This window comes from Apteryx rowi, unplaced genomic scaffold, assembly GCF_003343035.1.
Source record: "Apteryx rowi isolate R43461 unplaced genomic scaffold, aptRow1 scaffold_465, whole genome shotgun sequence".
Classification (NCBI taxonomy): Eukaryota; Metazoa; Chordata; class Aves; order Apterygiformes; family Apterygidae; genus Apteryx; species Apteryx rowi.
In genome coordinates this window covers 337,114-358,042 of record NW_020450722.1, presented here as the reverse complement: position 1 = coordinate 358,042, position 20,929 = coordinate 337,114, and the positions used below count along the sequence as shown (strand labels likewise).

At 38.7% G+C, this 20,929-nt stretch overlaps 1 protein-coding gene across 1 annotated transcript in view; it reads right to left on the bottom strand.

The window, feature by feature from the left end:
• Positions 1–20,929, bottom strand: part of THSD7A (thrombospondin type 1 domain containing 7A) — a 205,319-nt gene that overhangs the window by 97,139 nt on the left and 87,251 nt on the right. The window contains exons 3-7 of the mRNA XM_026077884.1: positions 13,471–13,719; positions 11,756–11,937; positions 9,814–9,882; positions 4,256–4,411; positions 948–1,151 (exon numbers count right to left, since the gene is read on the bottom strand). Coding sequence (XP_025933669.1) covers positions 948–1,151; positions 4,256–4,411; positions 9,814–9,882; positions 11,756–11,937; positions 13,471–13,719 — 860 coding nt within the window. The remainder of the gene's footprint in view (positions 1–947; positions 1,152–4,255; positions 4,412–9,813; positions 9,883–11,755; positions 11,938–13,470; positions 13,720–20,929) is intronic.

Below are 20,929 nucleotides of genomic sequence, written 5' to 3'. Positions count from 1 at the left end.
AAAATAAAGCTTACACTCTAACTCTGAAGTTTTCAATCTAAACCCCAAAACTCAATTATCACCCAAATTCTTGAGCATGACAGCTCAAAGCTTTAAAGTCTCTAAAACCAAATCTTATTCATTCTGAGCAATACAATTACAAAATATTTTGCGCAGCTGTTAAACACACACCAGAGGTGTCCCTTTATTTAATCCTGCACAGGGAGTTAGAGGTCTCTTACCATAACTACACTGTAGTCAACGCTATTATTTTAATTTATATGCTGTTCTGAATAGACTATAATATTACCAATAAATAAGGAATATTCTCCCAACAGTAAGTCATGAGTCTCGTGTAGATTAAAGTATTTTGTAAGCAGCTTTCAAAATTGGCTTCTATGACAATGTTATGCAAAATCTTTTCTTTTTTCATAAAAGATGACTCAATAATGGTGGTGTTCTTCTTGAACTCTTGAAGAAGCAAGACAGTCCGGATTGTCAAACCAACTTTGTAACACACATGAAACTATGCTTTTTAATAAATACATTATTATTTTTCTTCCAGCTATACTTAATTGCGGTGCACCTTACTTTACTCACACTTTATCTGTTTTTGGACTCAGTGGATCGGGTTTGTTAGTGGGATTACATCAGGGAATTCAGTCAAGCCATTGCAGGCATGATTCTGACCTACTGAAAAAAAAATAGCTGTTTTCTATTTACTCTTATCAAAGTCTTTTCCGGATCCTTTGTAAATCTATGGGGCGTAGGGCAACCAGCGAGTGTGATACTACAGCAACTCATGGGCCTGTCGCACCTAAGCGACACTACCAGACAGCTATTTCTATTCCAGAAGGCTTTGTCTTAAGGACCGAGAAAGCTGAAAACAACAACAATTTCACCTTCTCAGACTACTCTTTTAGTGTCCTCACTGTAGTCTACAAGGAAGGTGGAAAAAAGCATCTTACCGTCACTGTTGACACAGACGACAACAGGCACTTGGGTCCCGGGGCCGCAGGGCTTCTCGTTGTCGGGAAGGCACTCCTCCAGCCCCACGATGCTCCACTCGTAGCAGGAGGGCTCCTCGCATGGGATGGCTTCCAGCAGGTGGGGGCAGTTGCCAGTTCCTCCAGTAGGCTCATTCGTGATGCGCCGTTTTCTTAGTTTAAAACCTGAGGTGTCCGTGAAAATGTAAAGAGCTGAGCAAGTCAGTTATAAAATGTAACAYGAAATGATATTTATCTGTCTACACCTGAGTGAACAGTTCTGTTTCTCATGAGTCAAAAACACCACAAACGCTCAAAGCAACACTGCTTTTTAATATAATTAGCTAGAGGAACTCATTAACCAAGGGAGAAAGGTAAAACTTAAGTGAGGGCTTTAGAAGTATTGAGTTTATTCAGTAAGCTGTGCCTTAAACTCCTGTTTGTCCTAGTCACATATCCTCCATGGAAGACAGTACTCATTTCTGCACTTCGCTCTCGCTGGATCCATCTCATCCAACAAATCATTGATGAGATTTCTGGGTTGCCATTGCTCAGATGCCATTTCTCAGATTATTGTGAAATTATAAAATAAAATATAAAAATTGTGGGAAGAAAACACTGCAGCTGAGGGAAGAAAAAGACAATAAAACATGAAAATCTGGAAGTGGTGAAGACTGAAACAGAGGCAAAATGGGTTTATCAAACTCAGAAAATCAGATAGACAGAAAGTAATAAGGCAGGTACAAACACAAAGAATAAAGAGGCTGAAAAGTGTACATGTGCTTAGAGAACAGAAAGGCAGAGCACAAATTTTTTTTAATAACAAAAAAAAAAAAAGGAATATGAGTGAAATAGAGAAGAAAAGGGCATGAAAGAATGAGAAAAGGCTGCCATTTGTGGCACTTGTTTTTGCTTCAATACAGTATTCAAAACAAGGGAGATTTCGAAGCAGCACAGGCAACAAAGTGTTTCGTAAAGTCTCCTGGAGAAAAACAGAAGGCAAGAGAACCTGTCAAACAGGAACCGCTGTATTCACACAGTTCACAAGGTAAAAACTTTCCTTCTTTCAGCTTCCTCTCAAGCGCTTTTGCCTTATCCAAAATTCCAGTTAGCCTATGAAACTCCAGTTAGCGTGGGAGGAAGAGACAGAAAGAAGCACATTTTTTAAAACTTCTGGTTAGAGTCATACATAACACTGTATCTTTCTGCTAAACCAGAAATGTGAGAAAGTGGAAGATCCAGACACATCCTGTAAGAATTTATTTGGGATGCTTCCATTATAACCTGTTAATGTAGTATTCTTCTCTGATATTAAGACCCAAAGAGTTGTAACCACATAGGACATTAAGCAGAGAAAAACAAAAGGGGAAAGTTGGTTTTATGTTATGATGTGTTCACTGAAAATACTGTACAGCTGGTGATAACTATATGATGACTATAAAACTAACTATATTAGACAAGGAATAAATAGAATAAATTACATTAAGACAGATAAATAGGAATACTGAAAAATACCCAGTACTGAATACCATTTTATAACAGAAGGACACGTTACGTCTCATTTTCTGTAGCTTGCCTATTTCATGATTATTGAACATTTTAACTAGGTAAACCTATCACGGTGGGTTGCATATTAAAAACTCATGAAACGACAGCTGAACAGAAGCAGTAAAAAATATTAGGGCACACCAAAAGGACAAATTCCTCCTGCTGCATCCCCTAACAGTGGAGTACAACCAGCAGCCTGACAAAGGCACAGTGCAGCTTCATATCTGCTCATCCAGCTGTCTTTTCCATCTAAAGGAAACCAAGACATGAAGACATGCACGAAGGAGGCACAACATTCATACAACCAGATATGAATGTGGGCAAAGCATACGCCCATTTAGCTAACTGGTCCAGCGGAGTACACACCACCAGCAAGTCTCAAGAATAAATGCTACAATTATCATGCAGCTGAAACACCAAAAGCATAGAACAAAATGCAGCTCAGAGTATGTAAACCAAGCATAAATGTGATAATCTCATGCAAAAAGTACTGTATTATGACATTTATATGCAGACTAATGCTTATGAGGCTATCAGGTATTTCTCCTTGTCACTTTGTCTTTTACGATCAAAGGAACACCTTTGTCCAGGAGCTCTCCCACTACACAGGGAACCTGTGTGCCTGTACCATGCTTCCTCTCCCTCAGCTCTGCTCCAACATGGAAACTTCACTGTACAAATTAAAACCATTAAAATTAAAGCAGAACTCTCCATGCTTATGTCTGCAGGATTAGAAGACTCGCATAAAGTACATCCTAATATGTTTCCATTAGGCGGGTGTCCAAATTGATCTCACAAACACAAATTACCCCTGAAAATGTAGCAAATCTTTCAGTGATAGCAACAGAAATAACAGGTTACCTGACCACTGTGCTTAGAGGAGACTTGATCAAGGTTGGGTCACATTACTGTGACAGCATCATAAAGCTTCTAGTATTGCTGCACAGACTGAAGTGTAGCTAGTAGTATACCAGGAAAAAAAGACTAAACTAACATGGTAATTACAGCTGGTCCTTGAAGTGGACATATGTAGCTGCTCTTTCATATGACCATTTTCAATCAAGGAACCAAGTCTGGATTCTCAACTAGTGTCAGAGAATCACATTGCAGCAATGACTAGGCCAGTTTTTCTCATTTGTGGTCAGAAACCTGCAGACTTCTTAGATGTGGTCATTGTCACTTTATTCTTGCCTTGCCATTTTGATGTCAGATTGTTGCAATCTGTTCTGCATAAGAATACACTGTAAAACACATGTGAAAATTGAAACTAGCACATACATCATCAGTAAAACAGTGTAGCTTATCAACAGTGACTGATTCCAGCTTTATGGTCTACTAGTGAGTTCTTAAAACTATCATTGAACTGCAAGTCTTTAGGTGACTTGGACACTATCCACCTCAGAGGCTGCTTCTGTTCTCCTTTTGAGACAGGGTCAGAACCATAATCTGAAGATGCATGCAAACTGGATCTCTTTTAATTTGAAAGGAAGGTGTAAAACTGGAATTGACCTGTAATTGCCCAAATTGACCTTGACAGCTCAGTAAACAGTCTATGCTTTGCCAGCTTTGATGAAGCAGTAATGAACAATATAGTATTTATCTGAATATTCTCATGATGCTCAGAGGCACTGGATATAGCCTTCCTGGTACAAATACTAGCACACTTGCATAGACAGCAGTGTCTAGTGACTTAAGAATATTAAAGAATCACCATTAAAAAGCATCTCTAAATTTTTACCTACCCTTCTTGGCCTGCGGGTCTTCACAGCTTTCATAGGTGCACGGTCCCCAGGCTGACCACGCTGAGGTCTCGCACTCTATGGGGCAGGGGATGTGGCACAGCTGGCTGGTGCTGGGCAGAGGTCCCGTGCACAGCTTGCGGTCCACCGGCCGAGAAGCTGCGGAAACAAGGACAACATGTTTCTCAGGTTTGCTTGACCCTCTGCTCTAAGTCGACACAACCATCCTTCATTCAGAAAGGCTGCTATCTCATCATTTTAATCTGAAGTGAGGGGAAAATGCCAGTCTTGAAAAAATAAAGCAGAAGTCAGTTAACTCTCCACATGAACAGATCCAAATCCGATTAGGTGGAATCAAGAAGACTGTAGATATTGCAGCACACTCTAGGACCTAGACCTTTCATTTAATGAATAGAATATGTTACTACAACAGTTGTTCATATTGCTCTCCGTGTAAATCAGTGTCCTGCTGTCTTACTATGTCTTCACTGAAGAAACTGAACAAAAAGCTGTATAAATCCCCTTGCTCCTATACAATACTTCAAAAAATAACTTCAAAAGCCTAGCTAATGGACATTTAAAAGGTTATTTTTAAGCTACAAACTGAAATATGGTTAAAATGATGACAAAATTTTGGTTTTCTTATACTCTAAAGACCTTCAGTATACGCTCAATAAGATATGGGCAAGAGCAGCTTTAGCTCAAAAAAAGTTTGTTTTACATACATACCTATGCACAATATTTTAAAAATAATTTAAACCCTGTACAAGCTAACTGATTTTTCATCAACATATTATTACATGTCAATAAAGACTTCTGTGAAGGCAGATTCTTCTGTTCTTTAAATATCATGTAAGGCCCATAACAGACCAAAATCACCCTGCTTCTTCCACGTCAAAGCAGAAGGTGAATTCACCCTTGAATTTCCAGATTCCACAAATAACAGAGCAACCCTGTAAGATGCCAGATTAAGGGAAAGAACTCCAAAGCAAGATGGAGCAAAATTTCATTACAAGCAAGATTTTAATCCTCTTTCATAATATTGGACTTTACAATATATTAAACTAAGCAGGAAATAACTGCTAGAACACATAGAAAAGGTGGCTATGTTCTTCCTATTTGGTTGACTGAAAAAAAATGCAATTCCTAAACTTAAAGCACTATCACCCTACTCCATCAGAACTTTTTCACAACAAATTTACCTCATAAATTTTCTGCCACCATTAAAAATAATCTCTTGTGATGAAAGAGCTCACTGATTAAATACATTCTGAAGAAGATTGCTACTCAAATGAAGTAAGGACGACAAAACACCCCTCTGAAAAAAACAGACCGGTAACCACAGACACAATGTTAAAGTAAACATCAGGCTGTTAAAGTACTGTGTCATTTGTATATATGTGTTTCTTTCTATTCCGACTTTCTAAGGTGGTCTTTTTAGTTATAGAAAAAGTACTCGAATCTAACTTTTTAAGAGAACAGGGAATGAAAAATCATCACTCTATACATACAAGTTTCAAATTTTCCTTCCTTTGGCAGTTTTATACTGTTTTGTTCAGTGTAATGAAGGCATGAAGATGGCAGATAGTCATTAAACATTACTGCCTCCAGATCACCAATCTCTTAACACAAAATAACACAGGAAAAATTATTCCAACGTTTGCATAATGCTCTGTTGGAACTAAGCTTTGTGTCAGAATATTGAATTTTACAAGAAGTTTGACATACAAACCTAACATGCACAATAATCAACATAATATGTTTACCTTGTATAGAACATGGACATAAACATAATTTGCCTCTAATTGAATTTGCATTGAATAGTTTCTAATAAAAAAAGAAAGACAGTAAGTAATTGCTAACCATAGTTTGTAGCCTTTATTTAAGCGGGAAATTGTCCAGGTGACACAATAGAAATTACAGGTCAATCACACCTCCGAGATGCAGTCTTGCTTCAGGGAACAGGAAAAGCACTCTCAAGAACACCTTGCTTGATCTCAAATGTGCATTAGAATAAAGTACTTACTATCCCACTAGTTCATGGGATTCACCCAGAAAAATAACAAAGGCCTTTTGTCAGGAAGCTTAAAATAGCAAATTTTTATATCACAGATGTTCATATCTCAACCAGAATTTTTAAAGAGTTTACAAACAGAGGATACTACTGCACCAATCCATCTGCCTTCAAGCTATGTTGCTTAGTGTCCTGAAATTCCAAACTATCAGGAACTGCGATAGTGTTTGTCTTTAAAAGATGCTGGCTCAGATAAAAGGAAGGCTATTTCAACTTTTTTGGAGATTTTTGTCCCCTAAGAGTTCTAGGCCTTGTCAGCAAACACTGTTAAATAAACGTTTCATGAAACTATTGAAAACATCTGCCATTTCCATTATTCATTTAGAGGGTAAGGGAAACAAGAAGTACTTTGGGAACAGGTAAGTGCTATTAATAAATCTGTAAAAATGCCAAAATGTTTTTGGAATGCTGTTTTTGGCACATCAGTAATGTACAAAGTCTGCTACCAGGTCTATTATGTATAGCTTTMAAAAAAAAAAAAAAAAAAGAATACAGCAGTAGGAGATAAAAGTTATTTTCCAAGTTATTCAAACATGTTTTCATAATTGAAGACTCAGGGTTTACTTCACTCTGGATTATTCAGAATTCTTTCTTTGAAATGACAATAAAATAAGAAAACTTATCTTTGCCTGGATATCTTATGAACATCTCATTCCCATTACTTTAAATGGATTTCTTCCAGCTTCCCCAAAGTAGTAATGAGCTTAGTTTTCACTGTTCATTGTCTAGCAAAGATGCTTTGAGAGATGATGATGCTGGATGCAGAAATTTACAGTTTAAATCCTTGTCTTATCTCTGACTTTTCATATTTTCTTGTGGTGGCAATAAGGATTGTTTTTCATTCCTTGGCAGTGATGCTGAATGCTGATTAGGCTGTGTGCAATACTACAATCTCTGGGTGGAATTTGACCAAGTTTTGGTCAAAAATGGAAAGAAAACTGAATGCTTTTGATCTATTCTTTCTCCTTCAGTCTACCTAAAAAGTTAGACTCAGTTTTGAATGAATTTCAGGTTTGAGGTACTTGCTTAAAAAACAAAATGAAATTCAGTCTCCCTGTCCTCCAGCCATCTAATCAGATTTTAGCTGACTATACTTTATCCCCTTCTAGAACCTCTCCTCCTCTCCAAACTGGGATTAATTAAAAACAAAAAACAAACAAACAAAAAAACCTCCCCAAAACCCAACAAGCTAAGATTTTTTCCTCTGAAACTACCAGTGGATTGCTGGAAAAGAGTGAACAATAATCTCCAGAACACAGCCATAGACAAGCAGAACCTTTTCTGGGCTCTCCAGTGCTTGAACAGGTCCCTAACTAATGTCATAAAACAGAGTTAAAAAAAGGAAAAAAAAGAAAAAAAGGGATATTCATAACCCAAATGACTACATTTTAAAAATAACTGAAAAAGACAAAACCCATTTCTGTTCTTAAGCATTTGCTACACTTATCGAGGTCTCAACCTCCCCATTCTCCTCCAGGAACCACCAACAGAGCAGTGCCCAATAAAGACCAGGCTGGCACAAAGAGACCATTTGTTTGTGCTTGCACCAGCAAAAGCAGAGCCACCTTCATTTTCCTTTTTCTGGCCATCACTTGCTCTAGTTTCACAGCAACCAACAGAGGGAGACTTCTGTCACAGAATCACAGAATCGCTGAGGTTGGAAGGGACCTCTGGAGATCATCTAGTCCAACCCCCCTGCTCAAGCAGGGTCACCTAGAGCACATCGCGCCTGGATGCAATCCTGTGCATTTTGAATATCTCCAGAGAAGGAGACTCCACCACCTCTCTGGGCAACCTSTTCCAGTGCTCTGTCACCCTCACAGTGAAGAAGTTTTTTCTCATGTTCAGATGGAAGTGTCTGTGTTTCAGTTTGTGCCCGTTGCCTCGCGTGCTGTCGCTCGGCACCACTGAAAAGAGTCTGGTCCCATCCTCTCGACACCCTCCCTTCAGATACTTGTACACGTTGATAAGATCTCCTCTCAGCCTTCTCTTCTCCARGCTAAACAGGCCCAGCTCTCTCAGCCTTTCCTCATAAGAGAGAGGCTCCAGTCCCCTAATCATCTTTGTAGCCCTTCGCTGGACTTGCTCCAGTAGTGCCACATCCCTCTTGTACTGGGGAGCCCAGAACTGGACGCAGTACTCCAGATGTGGCCTCACCAGGGCTGAGTAGAGGGGGAGAAACACCTCCCTCGACCTGCTGGCAACACTCTTCCTGATGCASCCCAGGATACCATTGGCCTTCTTGGCCACAAGGGCACATTGCTGCCTCATGCTTAACTTGGTGTCCACCAGCACTCCCAGGTCCTTCTCGGCAGAGCTGCTTTCCAGCAGGTCAACCCCCAACCTGTACTGGTGACTGGGGTTATTCCTCCCCAGGTGCAGGACCCTGCACTTGCCTTTGTTGAACTTCATGAGGTTCCTCTCCGCCCACCTCTCCAGCCTGTCCAGGTCTCTCTGAATGGCAGCACAGCCCTCTGGCGTATCAGCCACTCCTCCCAGTTTTTTTTGACTTCTCTGACTAAACTGTTCTTCCTCCAAAAAAAAGGAAAAATCCRAGCCCAAAACACACTGTGATCAACAATGAAAGAGTACAGATTCTTCCCCCGTTTTCTATAGCCATTCATGGTGTCATCAAAAGACAGCAGGTAATTCAGGACCTGACCCTCCAAGCAATCACCTAACTGTATGCATGTAAGCAGGACCTTTGTGTTTAGTAGGACAGTGAGTGTGTTTGCAGATGTGGAATAAATTTATGCATATAAAGAAACTTTCCTCCCACACCCATTCTACACCAAGAATTTTAAAGGTATTTAGAAAAAGATTACACAGTCAACTCACAGGTTTACTGTGAGAGAAAATTCAGGACTAAACCAGTCAAATAGACAGGTGAAAAGAGATTGAACTATTTACTTTAATCAGCGGCAAGTAAATGGCAGAAAGACAGTGGCATCCAGCAACCTTGATTTTCAGCTGTCTAATTACTATATCCAATGCTCTCTTTTCTTCCTCAAGTTGAAAGGTACAAATTCCAATATGAAGGATAATACAAAGCCAAATGCTGTTAGGAATTCTGGCACAAGTAAGTATTTGAAGTTCAAATTCCTACCAGAGCCATAACTCCATTTTTTAAATCTGCAAAAAGGCCTGGAATTAGCAAATATGATGAATGCAACAGAGTAATTCCCAGCGCTTAGAACTGAGATGAAAACTAGTCACTTGCTAAAATTGGTTAAAGAGTGACAAAAAGGAGCTGTTCTTAGGTCGTAGGTGGTTAATGCACCCCATCAGTTTATGTTCAGGCCCGTCACTTTTCAAATTGATCTTTTGTTTCTTCCAGAATTTTTAATTTTATGAGAACACACAAATTCAGTAAGCTATTTTAGAGCTATTACTACACATACAGGCAGCATAGTTCCCCCAAAAGGGACACTGCCTCCTTTGCACACTTTTGAATGAAAGGCCAGGTCAATGGTCTTAATTTACCTACCTGTTATTTCAAAAGTGATCGATAGCAGAGGTGCAGCACTAGCCTTCGACTTGCTCTGTGACTGACTTTCTGAAATAACAGGGAAATGCCACCATGAGTATATGAGAATGGAGGTCTTCAAAGCAGCCTTCCTGAGACAGCATTAACTATTCGGAACAGCAAACCACACTGGAATGAGGGCATTTCCCACCTCTGGAACACTACATGTCCCACCCCTTCTGTCCCAACCTCAATCACTCCTGGTTTTATATATCATATCATTTTTAAAGGCACCGATTTAATTGCTTCTACAAGGACACAGATGCACTACATCACTTCTCCCCTGCACTGAATCTGAGGTGGGAGGGGAGGAGGGGGGGGGGAGAGGGAGAGAGAGAGAGAGAGAGAGAAGGGTGAAGAAGAAGCACTTTTTAAAATCTGCCCCCTAACATGGAAACATCCCCAGAGCTTTTTAAACTAAAACCCACTTCACCCCTAGTTTGAGCTCTTGAAAAAATTATTCTCATGTTTATGCATCCAAAGACTAGCTACACTTTAATCAGCTTTCCGGGGCCTACCGAGATTACCTCCTGATGGGCTCTGCATATTCCTGTCACATTCTGATAAGGACAGATTTCACACCAGCCTAAGCCAGCAAGACTTCACAGGCTACCAAAATCCTAATCATCATTCTGAACAGTAAGCTGTCCCTGATTTTATTGTTACCTCTTTTTTAGCTGAGAAATTTTACTCCTTTACTCTAAGGCAGGGGCATCTAAACTTCGCTCCACAGCAGCGGCTTGCTAAGAGCCCCTGGGCTGAAGCTGATTTGCATTAAATGAAATGGCCTGAAAACTACTTCTGTAATAAATACAGATGTGGGGCCCATCGACATTACCAGTCACACCCCACTGATCCAAGCAGTCACGCCAAAATGCATGCTGGCATTGATATTCTCCATAAACTCTACCTCTACACTAACTTTGAGAGTACCTTAACCCCTTCATTAGATTGCACTTTGGTCAGCTCTRTTCTAATGTTTTATTACACATGACTGATTTAAGGATGTTCCTTTTCCTGGAGCATGTGGCTGTATTTTTTTTTTTTTAATCATGAGTATTTGTATTATTCAGCAACAGAAGACAATATATAACATTTAATTAATGAGGAAAATGCATTTAGCTTAATTCACTGTCCTTTCTAAATTTATAGTACTGCATTATTCTGTAGTAGTAGAAATAACATAAAATACTCCAGTTTTGTTCTTTAGTAATTATATTTCCAGACTAATTGAAGATTTTTTTCACGTAAACTATTCTTCTCTCTTTTCTTAAGAAGCTGTATAGCCTGTACAAGCACTGTAATTACAGGGAAGTTCTTCAGGAATAATCTTTTCCATCTTTCAGTTTGGGAAACAAACCCATGAAATCATGTTAACTTAAAGGCCTCAAAATGACTTAAGATAAAACTTGACCAAATCTACTAAAGAAAAAAAATCAACCCTGAGAATTAAAACAGTTGTATTTTTTATATAGTTCTATATTGAGTTTACATGCCAGCAATCGCATATTCTGCCCACACGTCAAACTTCAGAAGTACATCGGTCAGCTCAGGGACATGCAGGATATCTGCAGTAGATTCAGGAATAGAATTTAGGATTTCTGATCCACATTTCCATGGTCTTTTTAACCGAGGGACATCCTTCATGTAAGACAACATTTTTCAGTAAGTATTAAGAAAAAGTAATTCATAGCCAGGAACCAATATTTGCAGAATAAAGAATGAAATCTCTGCTCCTGCAATTATATATTTTCATTTCAACTAGATTTTTTTTAAACACAGATGACAGTAACCTGTAATGAAACAAGGCACTTGTGACAGAAGACAAAGGATGTCAAGGAGCTCTGGAATGCTGAAGCGCTCTGATTTCATACTAATTCAATTGCAAGTGAATCAAATTTACCTTCTTTTTCCTTGAGGGTATTTAAATAGGAGAGGAGATTTTCATTAGCTTGCACGCAGTACATTTCCCGGGTTTGAGTGCCACCTCCGCACAGCGCTGTCTGATTTCCTCGCCTTTTGTCTTGTTGGCTAAGTAAAGGATCAACACGGCAGTCTGTCCACTCTGTGGTTCTCCAACCATACCTGCATCAGATTTGGTGAATAAGGTCTTTAAAAATCATGAAGCCATGTTACACAGCATTAAGTTATGCAAGTCAATACACTGTAACATTTTTATCCTTTTTCTAACAGGACGGAGCCCCACAATTTCTTGTACATAAAGATGCATTGTTTGATATTCTATGCAAGTGGAAACATTGCATCTGTTACTTCACTTTTGAAATCATTAGTTTTTAGGAAGATCTTTCCTGTTCAATTCCTGAAACACACTGTACATATAAATATTTTATTGGAGGGAAGAAAATCTTCATATACAGAGAAATACAGGTCTATGTTCAGATAAGCTGACTTTCAGGAGTGTGACTCTTGGCATTTGTTTAGATGTGCACACTGAGAAACATAAGAGCTAGAAGAGGAGATGGGGGAACAAAAAAAATCAACCCAACTCCCCAAACCTCTAGTTCATCCTTGATAAGAGGCACAGAAGTTTTCCCTGAATATCAAGGCAAAACGATAATTGTATTTTTTTATTACTATTTCAGAAAAACATTTCAGTAAGTTTATTTTTCACTGTCAAGATGAAGACGGCTTCTCTACAGTGCTGAAGTCTCCCTGCTGGGTACTGATGAATGACGAGAAGCTGTGAGCTTTCTAATCAGTGAATGCACAGGAAAGAAGATCTGTGACTCCAAGTTAAAAGCCCAAACAGGATTATGAACTGCAAGAAGTGTCACAGAATTCTCTACCCAACAAGTACTTAAGGCTAAATCAAGTGAACTGCTTCCCAGAGTGGCTGGAGATGGGGAAAGATGACATTTCAACTTTTAAATGAAAATTATGTACCACATTCAGGCATACAGATGCAAAATGGCTTAACATCAAATAACATTTCCCCAGACCCTGTTTTCAGTCTGATAAAGAAAAAGCACAATTGGGACTTTAATACTAATCTCAATTAGTTGATAAGATTAGGGTAATCTCTTGAATATAGAGTGCTTGCTGTCATTTCTCCTAAACTTTAAAAAGAGTTAATTTATTTACTGCTTCTTTTAGCCTCTCCTACTTTTCATCTGAGGCCTAGTCCTGCCTTAACTGGAGTCTCACTAGAAAAGTCTGGCTGCTAAACAGATGTTTATCAGCTCTTTCCCATGTTCAACATTTTGTCTGCAAACAGAGTATTTCAGAAAACAATGATTCTAGGAGAAATGTTATGCAGGATAAAGATCACTGACAAATTAATAAAATTGATTTATTATGGACCTGTGTGCAACCGTGTTTATACAAACATGTTCTCCTTTAAAAATTTAACACTAACAAAGATAAATGCATTTGTTATTTTTCCCATATTTAGAGCAGGAAGTGATTTCACGATAATAGCAGCTATTTGCAGACTTCAGCCTTTTAAGAACAGCACTGAATATGCAAAAGGTACAAAAACCAAACCTATTGTTTCTAGTGACTTTAATAATGATTTGGGTGGCATTACAATCCCAGCCCTGCACACCTAATTTAAACCATTCATTTTAGCATGGGGAGAACTGAAATGAACCAGCTTACGTAATACAGGGTGCCACTCCATCCCCTTGAGAAATACAGTGCTCCGTTTCTTCTAGGTCTGGGCAGTTGCTTTCACTGCCAATGGGAAGCTGTTTGATGGTCCGTGTCCTCGTACGATTCCCTTTAGGGGTCGTCATGTCAAAACAAGTTTTGGAGCACGGGGTCCATTCTGTCCATTCGGATACCTGGCACTCCTTAGTGATCACGCAGGACTGGAAAGTAACTGGCAGCTTGTCTTGTTTGCAGAAGCTGTAAGAGAGCATTAAAGTTTTCAGCACATGCTCACAGACAGTCATGAACTCCTACAGAAAAGTGCTGTCCATTGCACCAAGCATATCAGTAAATATTTGTAATGCTGTTAAGTTCCAGTCCACAAGTATTCGATCTTGGAAGATGAGGCAAAACTACTTTTGGTTAAACTGACTCAAAACAGATACATGAGATTCGCTATAGTTAGACATAATCAATTCATTCATATGTAGAAGTACAAAAGAAGAAATTATTTTTTACCACCGATTTTTTTTATTTTTAGATCTGCTCTATTACTTCTGCTTGGAACAAAAAAGAAGTGAAGGATCAATACCAGAGATGCTCACAAAATGTTTTTGAAGAGAATCGAGTGGTCGGTGTCATCCTCTCCTCGCTTCCAGACTATAATTTTTTTAAAAATACAGTGTCAAATATCCTGAATACTTGGTCATTAATAATTTACCTTGTTACAGCTGGTATATTGCCACAGTAATGCCTCATGGTCTAAAAGGGGAATGTCATTAGCTCGAGGAGATGATCTCTCCATTAAAATAGAGCCTTCCCTGCTAGAGTGAAACCATAGCCTTAATTCCCTGCTCCTCCTGGAGGCTGTCGTTCTCTTTCCTTTCTCCATCTGATTGCTTCACTCACATATTATATAGATTGTCATATATCATCACCTCCTCCCAAGCTTCCTTCTGACATGACACCTGAGAGAGCAGAAATGACCAGCCTCTGCACTCATACTGTGACTGAGGCCGAGTTTAATCAGATGCACATTTTGCCAGGGCACATGCACAAAATTGCTGCGAAGAATAAAGCAGGTTTGGTGGAGAGTATCCGTGGACAGAGATCACTTAATAATGTGTAAAATGAACCAGGGACTTGAGATGCTCTGTGGGCTTTGCATCTGCTTCTAAACTTCTTTGGGAGAGCTGCTACATGAGAAAGACTCATTTTCATTCTCAGAAGCTGTTTTACTAATTAAAAAAAAAGAAGTGTCTCTGTTATTGATTTTTCTTGCCCCAGAGCAGGCTCATGGGGCAGCACACTGGCTGCAACTGGCCTCATGCAGAGATTGGTTCCTTCCCTGAAAAGAGAAATCACCATTGCAACAGAAAGGGTGCAAGTTCATTAAAAGTTTGGTGCATAGGAGAAATGAAGCCTTGAGGTGCAAGGGGACTCAAAACTAATGTATTTATCAGTTAAAAAAAATATTCTGAGCTAGTTGAATTGAAAAGTAATTTTACCTCAGATTTTCTGAACAAAATCAAATGGAAAAATTTGACAAAATTGAGATAGTCTACTGGAAAAAAGAAGTTTTCTCATAAACTTTCTCCATTGAACAAACATTCTGACAGAAAGTTATAAACCAACTCCACTTAAAAATTAAGGCCAGGCCTGCTAACTTAGTTTAGGCACCTTTCAAAATATTCCTGCAGATCCCAGACACTTTTCAGATTCCAAGCACTACTATATCATTCACAAAGAATCTAACATACAGCATACAGCAGCTGTAGATATCAAAATTTTTCTTTCATAGATCCTTACACCGTAATTGCTACATGTGCAAAAAGACTATCTGAGGTTTCCCACTTTTGGTGCCCCTGTAATTTTGAATACCATGATGCTGAAGTCTGCAGATCATGATGTAAAGTGTAAAGAGACTGTGGAAGTGCTTCAGTCTCTTTGGAGTTAAAGATCTTTCCAGAGTAGATTACAAACCTTTCTACCCATTACTACCTTTCCCTGTCCCAGGCACATGCATTCCAGTTACCTGAAACTGAACTAATCTGCACTAAATTTTATGTTATATCTCTATACATCTCCCATTTCTCATGAGATTTGAGAACAAAAAATCTGATGTTCCAGAAGTCCCTTGTCATTTTTCAAGGATTTTTTTCTAATTCTTTTTTGATTCTTGACACCTTCAGAAGATTTGCAAAGGATTTTCAAACTTTTACCAAGAGAAGCAGATCTTTTTCATAATGTTTCAGTGAAGATAACTATATACACAGACATTCATAATTAAACTATTATTAATACTACATTATAGAAAAATGTTAATTCTGAAAGGCATATGTGCTATTTTTAAAGTTCAGCAGATGTGATACATTAGCTGAATAGTTTGATCACACTTCCTTTAAATATTTGATCTGAGCAACTGCACAGATCAATTTCTAAGTGAAAGCTGGGAATTTCCCTTTGTCACACACAAGAGCCGTGTGATTTTAGTACCTAAAATTCCAGATTTGATCTTCACCAATAATTTACAGTGAAACTTCATTTCATGTGGATTACTCTGCGCTTTCCAAAGGACTCATGGCTCAGATTTAGTTATCCGAAATTGCATGAATCCTCTGACAGGAGAAAAAGCAAGTGGGCAGGTAACATCAGAAGATAAAATCTATGCATCTTAAATATGAATCTAAAAATCTAAGGATCTTATATAAYAAAGTAGGTAAAGCATGACAGTCAATGACTACCTAGACAGAAATCATAGAATCCCTATGTATTACCCAGTGATTTCTGAAAAAGAAAATTCCCAGGTAAACAGCTGGGATCACTTAAAGGAGGGAGGGCTTCCACGTCTCCCTTCCACCCCCAAAATAAAGCTTTCATATCCACTATATTTTTCTCTGTACAAATACAGAAAACCTCGAAGTTCTGAATTGTTACTTAACAGAGAGAAGGTCAAGCAGGCTAAATTTTTTTTTTAAATCACAAATGTTTCAGACAGTTAACAGAAATCTTAATTCTACATTCCTGATACCATCCAAACCACTGGAAGTTCTGCATCAAACACCTCCATCCTCTGTGCATTTTCAGTCACCTCAAAGCATCCATTATAAATAAAGACAGATGTGCAAATAGGGCAGGCAAGGCCAGAAAAGTCCTCACGTTCAACCCAACCACCAGGCTAACTCTGCCCAGATAATTGCTTGGGAGCACAAAGTACATGAGTTACATTAAGATGCTCTGATAAGCCAAGGGGGCAGACTCGTTACAAGAAGAGGTGGCATAGGGGAAAAGTCTACAGCAACTTGCTCTCAATCCCGCAAAAACATTCAAAGGACAGTCTCCTGAGCATCTGTCTTTCGACAGGAGAGACAGCATTATACAAACTGAAGTAATGCTGTGGATCGAGGAAGTGCCAAGGAAGACAAAATGCAAGTATAGTGGGGAATGGAAGTTTATGGTATATAAACAGGTAGATGATACAGTGGAAAGAGAAGACAATCCTAAGCAAAATATCACAGGGGCTGAATGAGTCCTGTTGCTAATAAGCCAGCATCAAAACTATTCCTATCTCAAAAACTTGGATCAGATAAATGAACTAAAGAAAAAAGGTAGTGCTGGTTCACAGGGTAAAATACAGAACATAATTCCTGCTCAGTCTCTTTGGGAGATGTGTGATCAGGAATTTGTGTTCACTCACGTTCTGTAGCCTCACTTCTGCTCTTACAGAGGTAAAAACAATTATTTTTGAGGACAAATTTCTATTAGAGAGTGAATCTTATGTTTACAAATTTTTTAAATCAGGATAACTTGATTTTATATGCCAGTGACCGGTTCAGATGTCTGTAATCTTAGTTTCACAACTTCTTGAATTTGTTTAGAAAAGTCATGGAAAAGACAATTGGTATGCCCTCTTCTATAAACCCAACTAGGAACAATTTTTGTTGTGTATTTGTGGGGTGTTTTTTGTTTTTACTTTTTCCAGGAGGCAAAACCAGACACATGATCATAGGACTACTTACTGATCTTTCAATTTTATGCAGAATGAATAGGAAAAAAAGAGGTTTTAATCAAGGTAGTAGGACTCATTGCACTCCAAGAGCTATATATACTACCTGTATAACTAAGAGATTTTCTACTTTTGCTGGATTGATCAGCAGAAAGAATAGTTAATGAGAAAAGATAAATAACAGCATGAGAATGGCTGAATGGTTCTAAGCAGTAATCCATGCAAAATGATATCTGACTTGGCAGTAGCCAATAAACAGGCAAATGTGGAAAGAGGGCAAGTCATACTTTCGCAACATACCCTTCTGTTTTCCAGCAAACTGTGCTTTGAAGACTTCCTGAACAGGAAGTTGTATCTTTGCGTATAAGAGCCCTTTACAGATTTTTCTTCCATGAATTTGCCTAATTGCAATCTGAACCCAGATAAAATTTTGGCTTCCACATCATCTTGGAAACAATGAGTTACGGAACTTTATTACTTACTATTAATTGTGAATAATTTTTTTTTGCTTTAAATTTGCACTGTTCATTTTGTTTTCAGGCTTTATGCCTTGCATAACCATACTCTATTCACTTTTTCTATAGCATATGTAAGTTTGAGACTTCTGTAACATCTCTCTTCGATCATCTCTTTGACAGGCCCAAGAGTTCTCTTCACTTAGTCTCATTTTATATAAACATAGTCATATTCTACAATCACAGGTTGTAACCCAGTCCTTTCTACTGCATGTGCAACTTTGGGATGTAAAATGAGCCTGGATTTGAGGACTGTGCAAGTTCCCAAAGTGTCTGCAAATTAGTATATTTGGTCAAAGTTCCAAATTAATGGAAATGTGGATCCATGCATATTTTAAGGAGAAATCATTTTGAAGATCAACCATACAGTTTGGGGCTTTTCTCTTTACAGCTGCTCTTCATGTTCAAATGCAACAGAGCTCCAAAGCAGGATTTGTAGTTTCAATATAAGATCGTATAGTGGAGAACATGTCATTTACCATACTCAGTTCATTCACCAGTGCTCATATTTAACAAGAATTGTATTTTAATTTTTTTACTTATATAAAGTAATATACCCCAACTGACAAGATTAATGCAAGCCAAATAATATCTTCAATAATTTTTACACTATTTCCCTTTGTTTATTCTTTCATCATTATCCATATTCAGCTTTGAGTTTTTTCTAATGACATTTTCTCAGTTATTATTCCTTATTTTCACTCACTATATACATTTTCTTGGAATTCTGATATAGTTATTTCTTTCTCTAGCTGATTTCCCATTTGATTATATACAAAGTTTTCCATTGTTCTGAAATGAATAACATGGCTACAATTCAGGAGGGAGACTGATGCCAACATAAACTTCTGGCACTCTCAGTCAACAAAAGCCATGAGTTACAGCTGGACTGAGAAAGGATTTAGCCAGAATTTTACATGTATATTGAAAACTGTGAACTTTAAAGCCTGGATCAGCACTAGATGTGATGGTGGCTTATGTCCACCAGCTCTTTGCCCCTGTGGCTCTGAAGTGCCCTGCAGGTGCACCAATGGGTCTGCTCTGGCTGCTCCACACCACTGCGTGACCTAACAGCCCACAACTGGAATGCACATGCTCCCGTATCTACCTACCCTAAGGAGGGCTCAGTGCAGCAGGCATTGTCAAAACACACCTAACACATACCTACATCGTCAGACCAAAAAAAAGCCTAGGAAGCAGTGGTGTTCTTCCTCCCCTTGCCTCTGTCAGATTATACAATACCCCAGGGTTTAGACATCACAAATGTTTTAGTGATCAATAAGAGGAATAGGTTCAGTTCCCTCCTCTGCCTGCTGAAAAGTTCAATGCCAGGACTTTTGGGAAAGGACTTTCAACTTTTTTTTTTTTTTTTTTTGAAGACGACTGCTTCATGTTTAGCAAAGAACACAAGCTCTGTTTGTACTCCAAAACAAACAAAATCCCAACAACTTAATATAATCATGTGTTATACACCCAAGATGGAATGAATGAATTAATAACTGGAGAGAAGTGGAGAAGACTTAATCAAAACCAAGACTAAGTGACTGGACGAAACCTATACTGAGCATTATATGAGGTAGTTCAGCAATTTAGCAAGAAAAGGGGAGCTGCTTCTGAAGGCTTTAGATCAAAGTACAATCAACATGCTAATGAGAAATCCAGACTCCTTTAATACTTTTTAAAATGCCTTCATCTAAATACTAAGGATGAAAAGCAAAGATTATTTGGCAGATAAAAAAAACCACGTTAGACTCCCTCAGAGCAGAATAATTGAACCATCCACAGATGCCATAGTTCCAGCCCTGCATGGCCTGCAGAGCATCAGCAATCTCTTACAATCAGTTGTATCAAAAGGAACCATAAGAGTCTGTCTTGAATTCTGGTTGATCTCATGAAATGCTGTATCATTAAATACCATTAGCAAAATGGTTTTCAATCTTTTCCACCAGCCACAAGACGAAAACTATTGACACACAAGCTCATTTGAGCAAACAATTTGTCTGCAGAAAGAAGACCTGGAAATGTGAAAAACTGCTCAGAGAACACCAGAGCTAGATGTTAGTATAGCAGCTGAAAACCAAAATACGCACACGCATACACGTGCACACATAAGGAGACAGACTTGTAGAAGTTGCCTTTTTAATTGAAGGGCAAACCAAAGCTAGGAGAAGCTTTTGGCAAAGAATCAGAAGATGCATTTGTGATTCCTGGGGTGGGGGGGAACAACCTAAGATGGAAAAACAGGTCCTTGAGAGATACCCTAGAACCATGAAAGAAGATGCATCCAACTCTCACAGAATGTTTAAAACAATAAGGCAACTGAAGCAGGGATTTGAATACAAGAATCTCTTACTTTTCTCAGATTTCCTAAACATGCAGTAGATTGCTTAAAGAAATGAGTTTTAGAAATACTTCCCCAAGTATTAGTAATACTTCCCCAAGTATCCATCTACTTCTTGTAACTGTCTTCTCATGGTGAAGGGGTAAAAAATACACCACATTGCACATTAGTGTCATGTCCCGGAAAAGTGCATGCTTACACCACTTGGAAATCTGGCTACAGCCTCCCAGCCTGGATTCTCATGCCCTGTAAGAGAACCACCCCACAGGAACAGACAGGCTGGCCTAAAGGTCAAATCAACCTTTGAAACAGGGGTAACCACCTGTGCAGTTTTCTAAGGCAACCTTGAACAATCACTCTGCCAGCCTGGAGGTCACCAGGAGCTATGAGGAAAACCAGCAATATTCATACTGAGTTCAGAGTTTTTGTTACTTTGTGTTATTTAGGATCAAATTCCAATCACAATATTGATGGTTAAGTGTCTCCTCATTCTTTATCTGACTACTATGGAACCTTAAAAGACATTCTGTATAAGTAATTGGGATTTTGGAGTTAACTCACAGAGCCAAGACACAAGCAGAAAGTCCCAATGTGTTACAGCAAGCT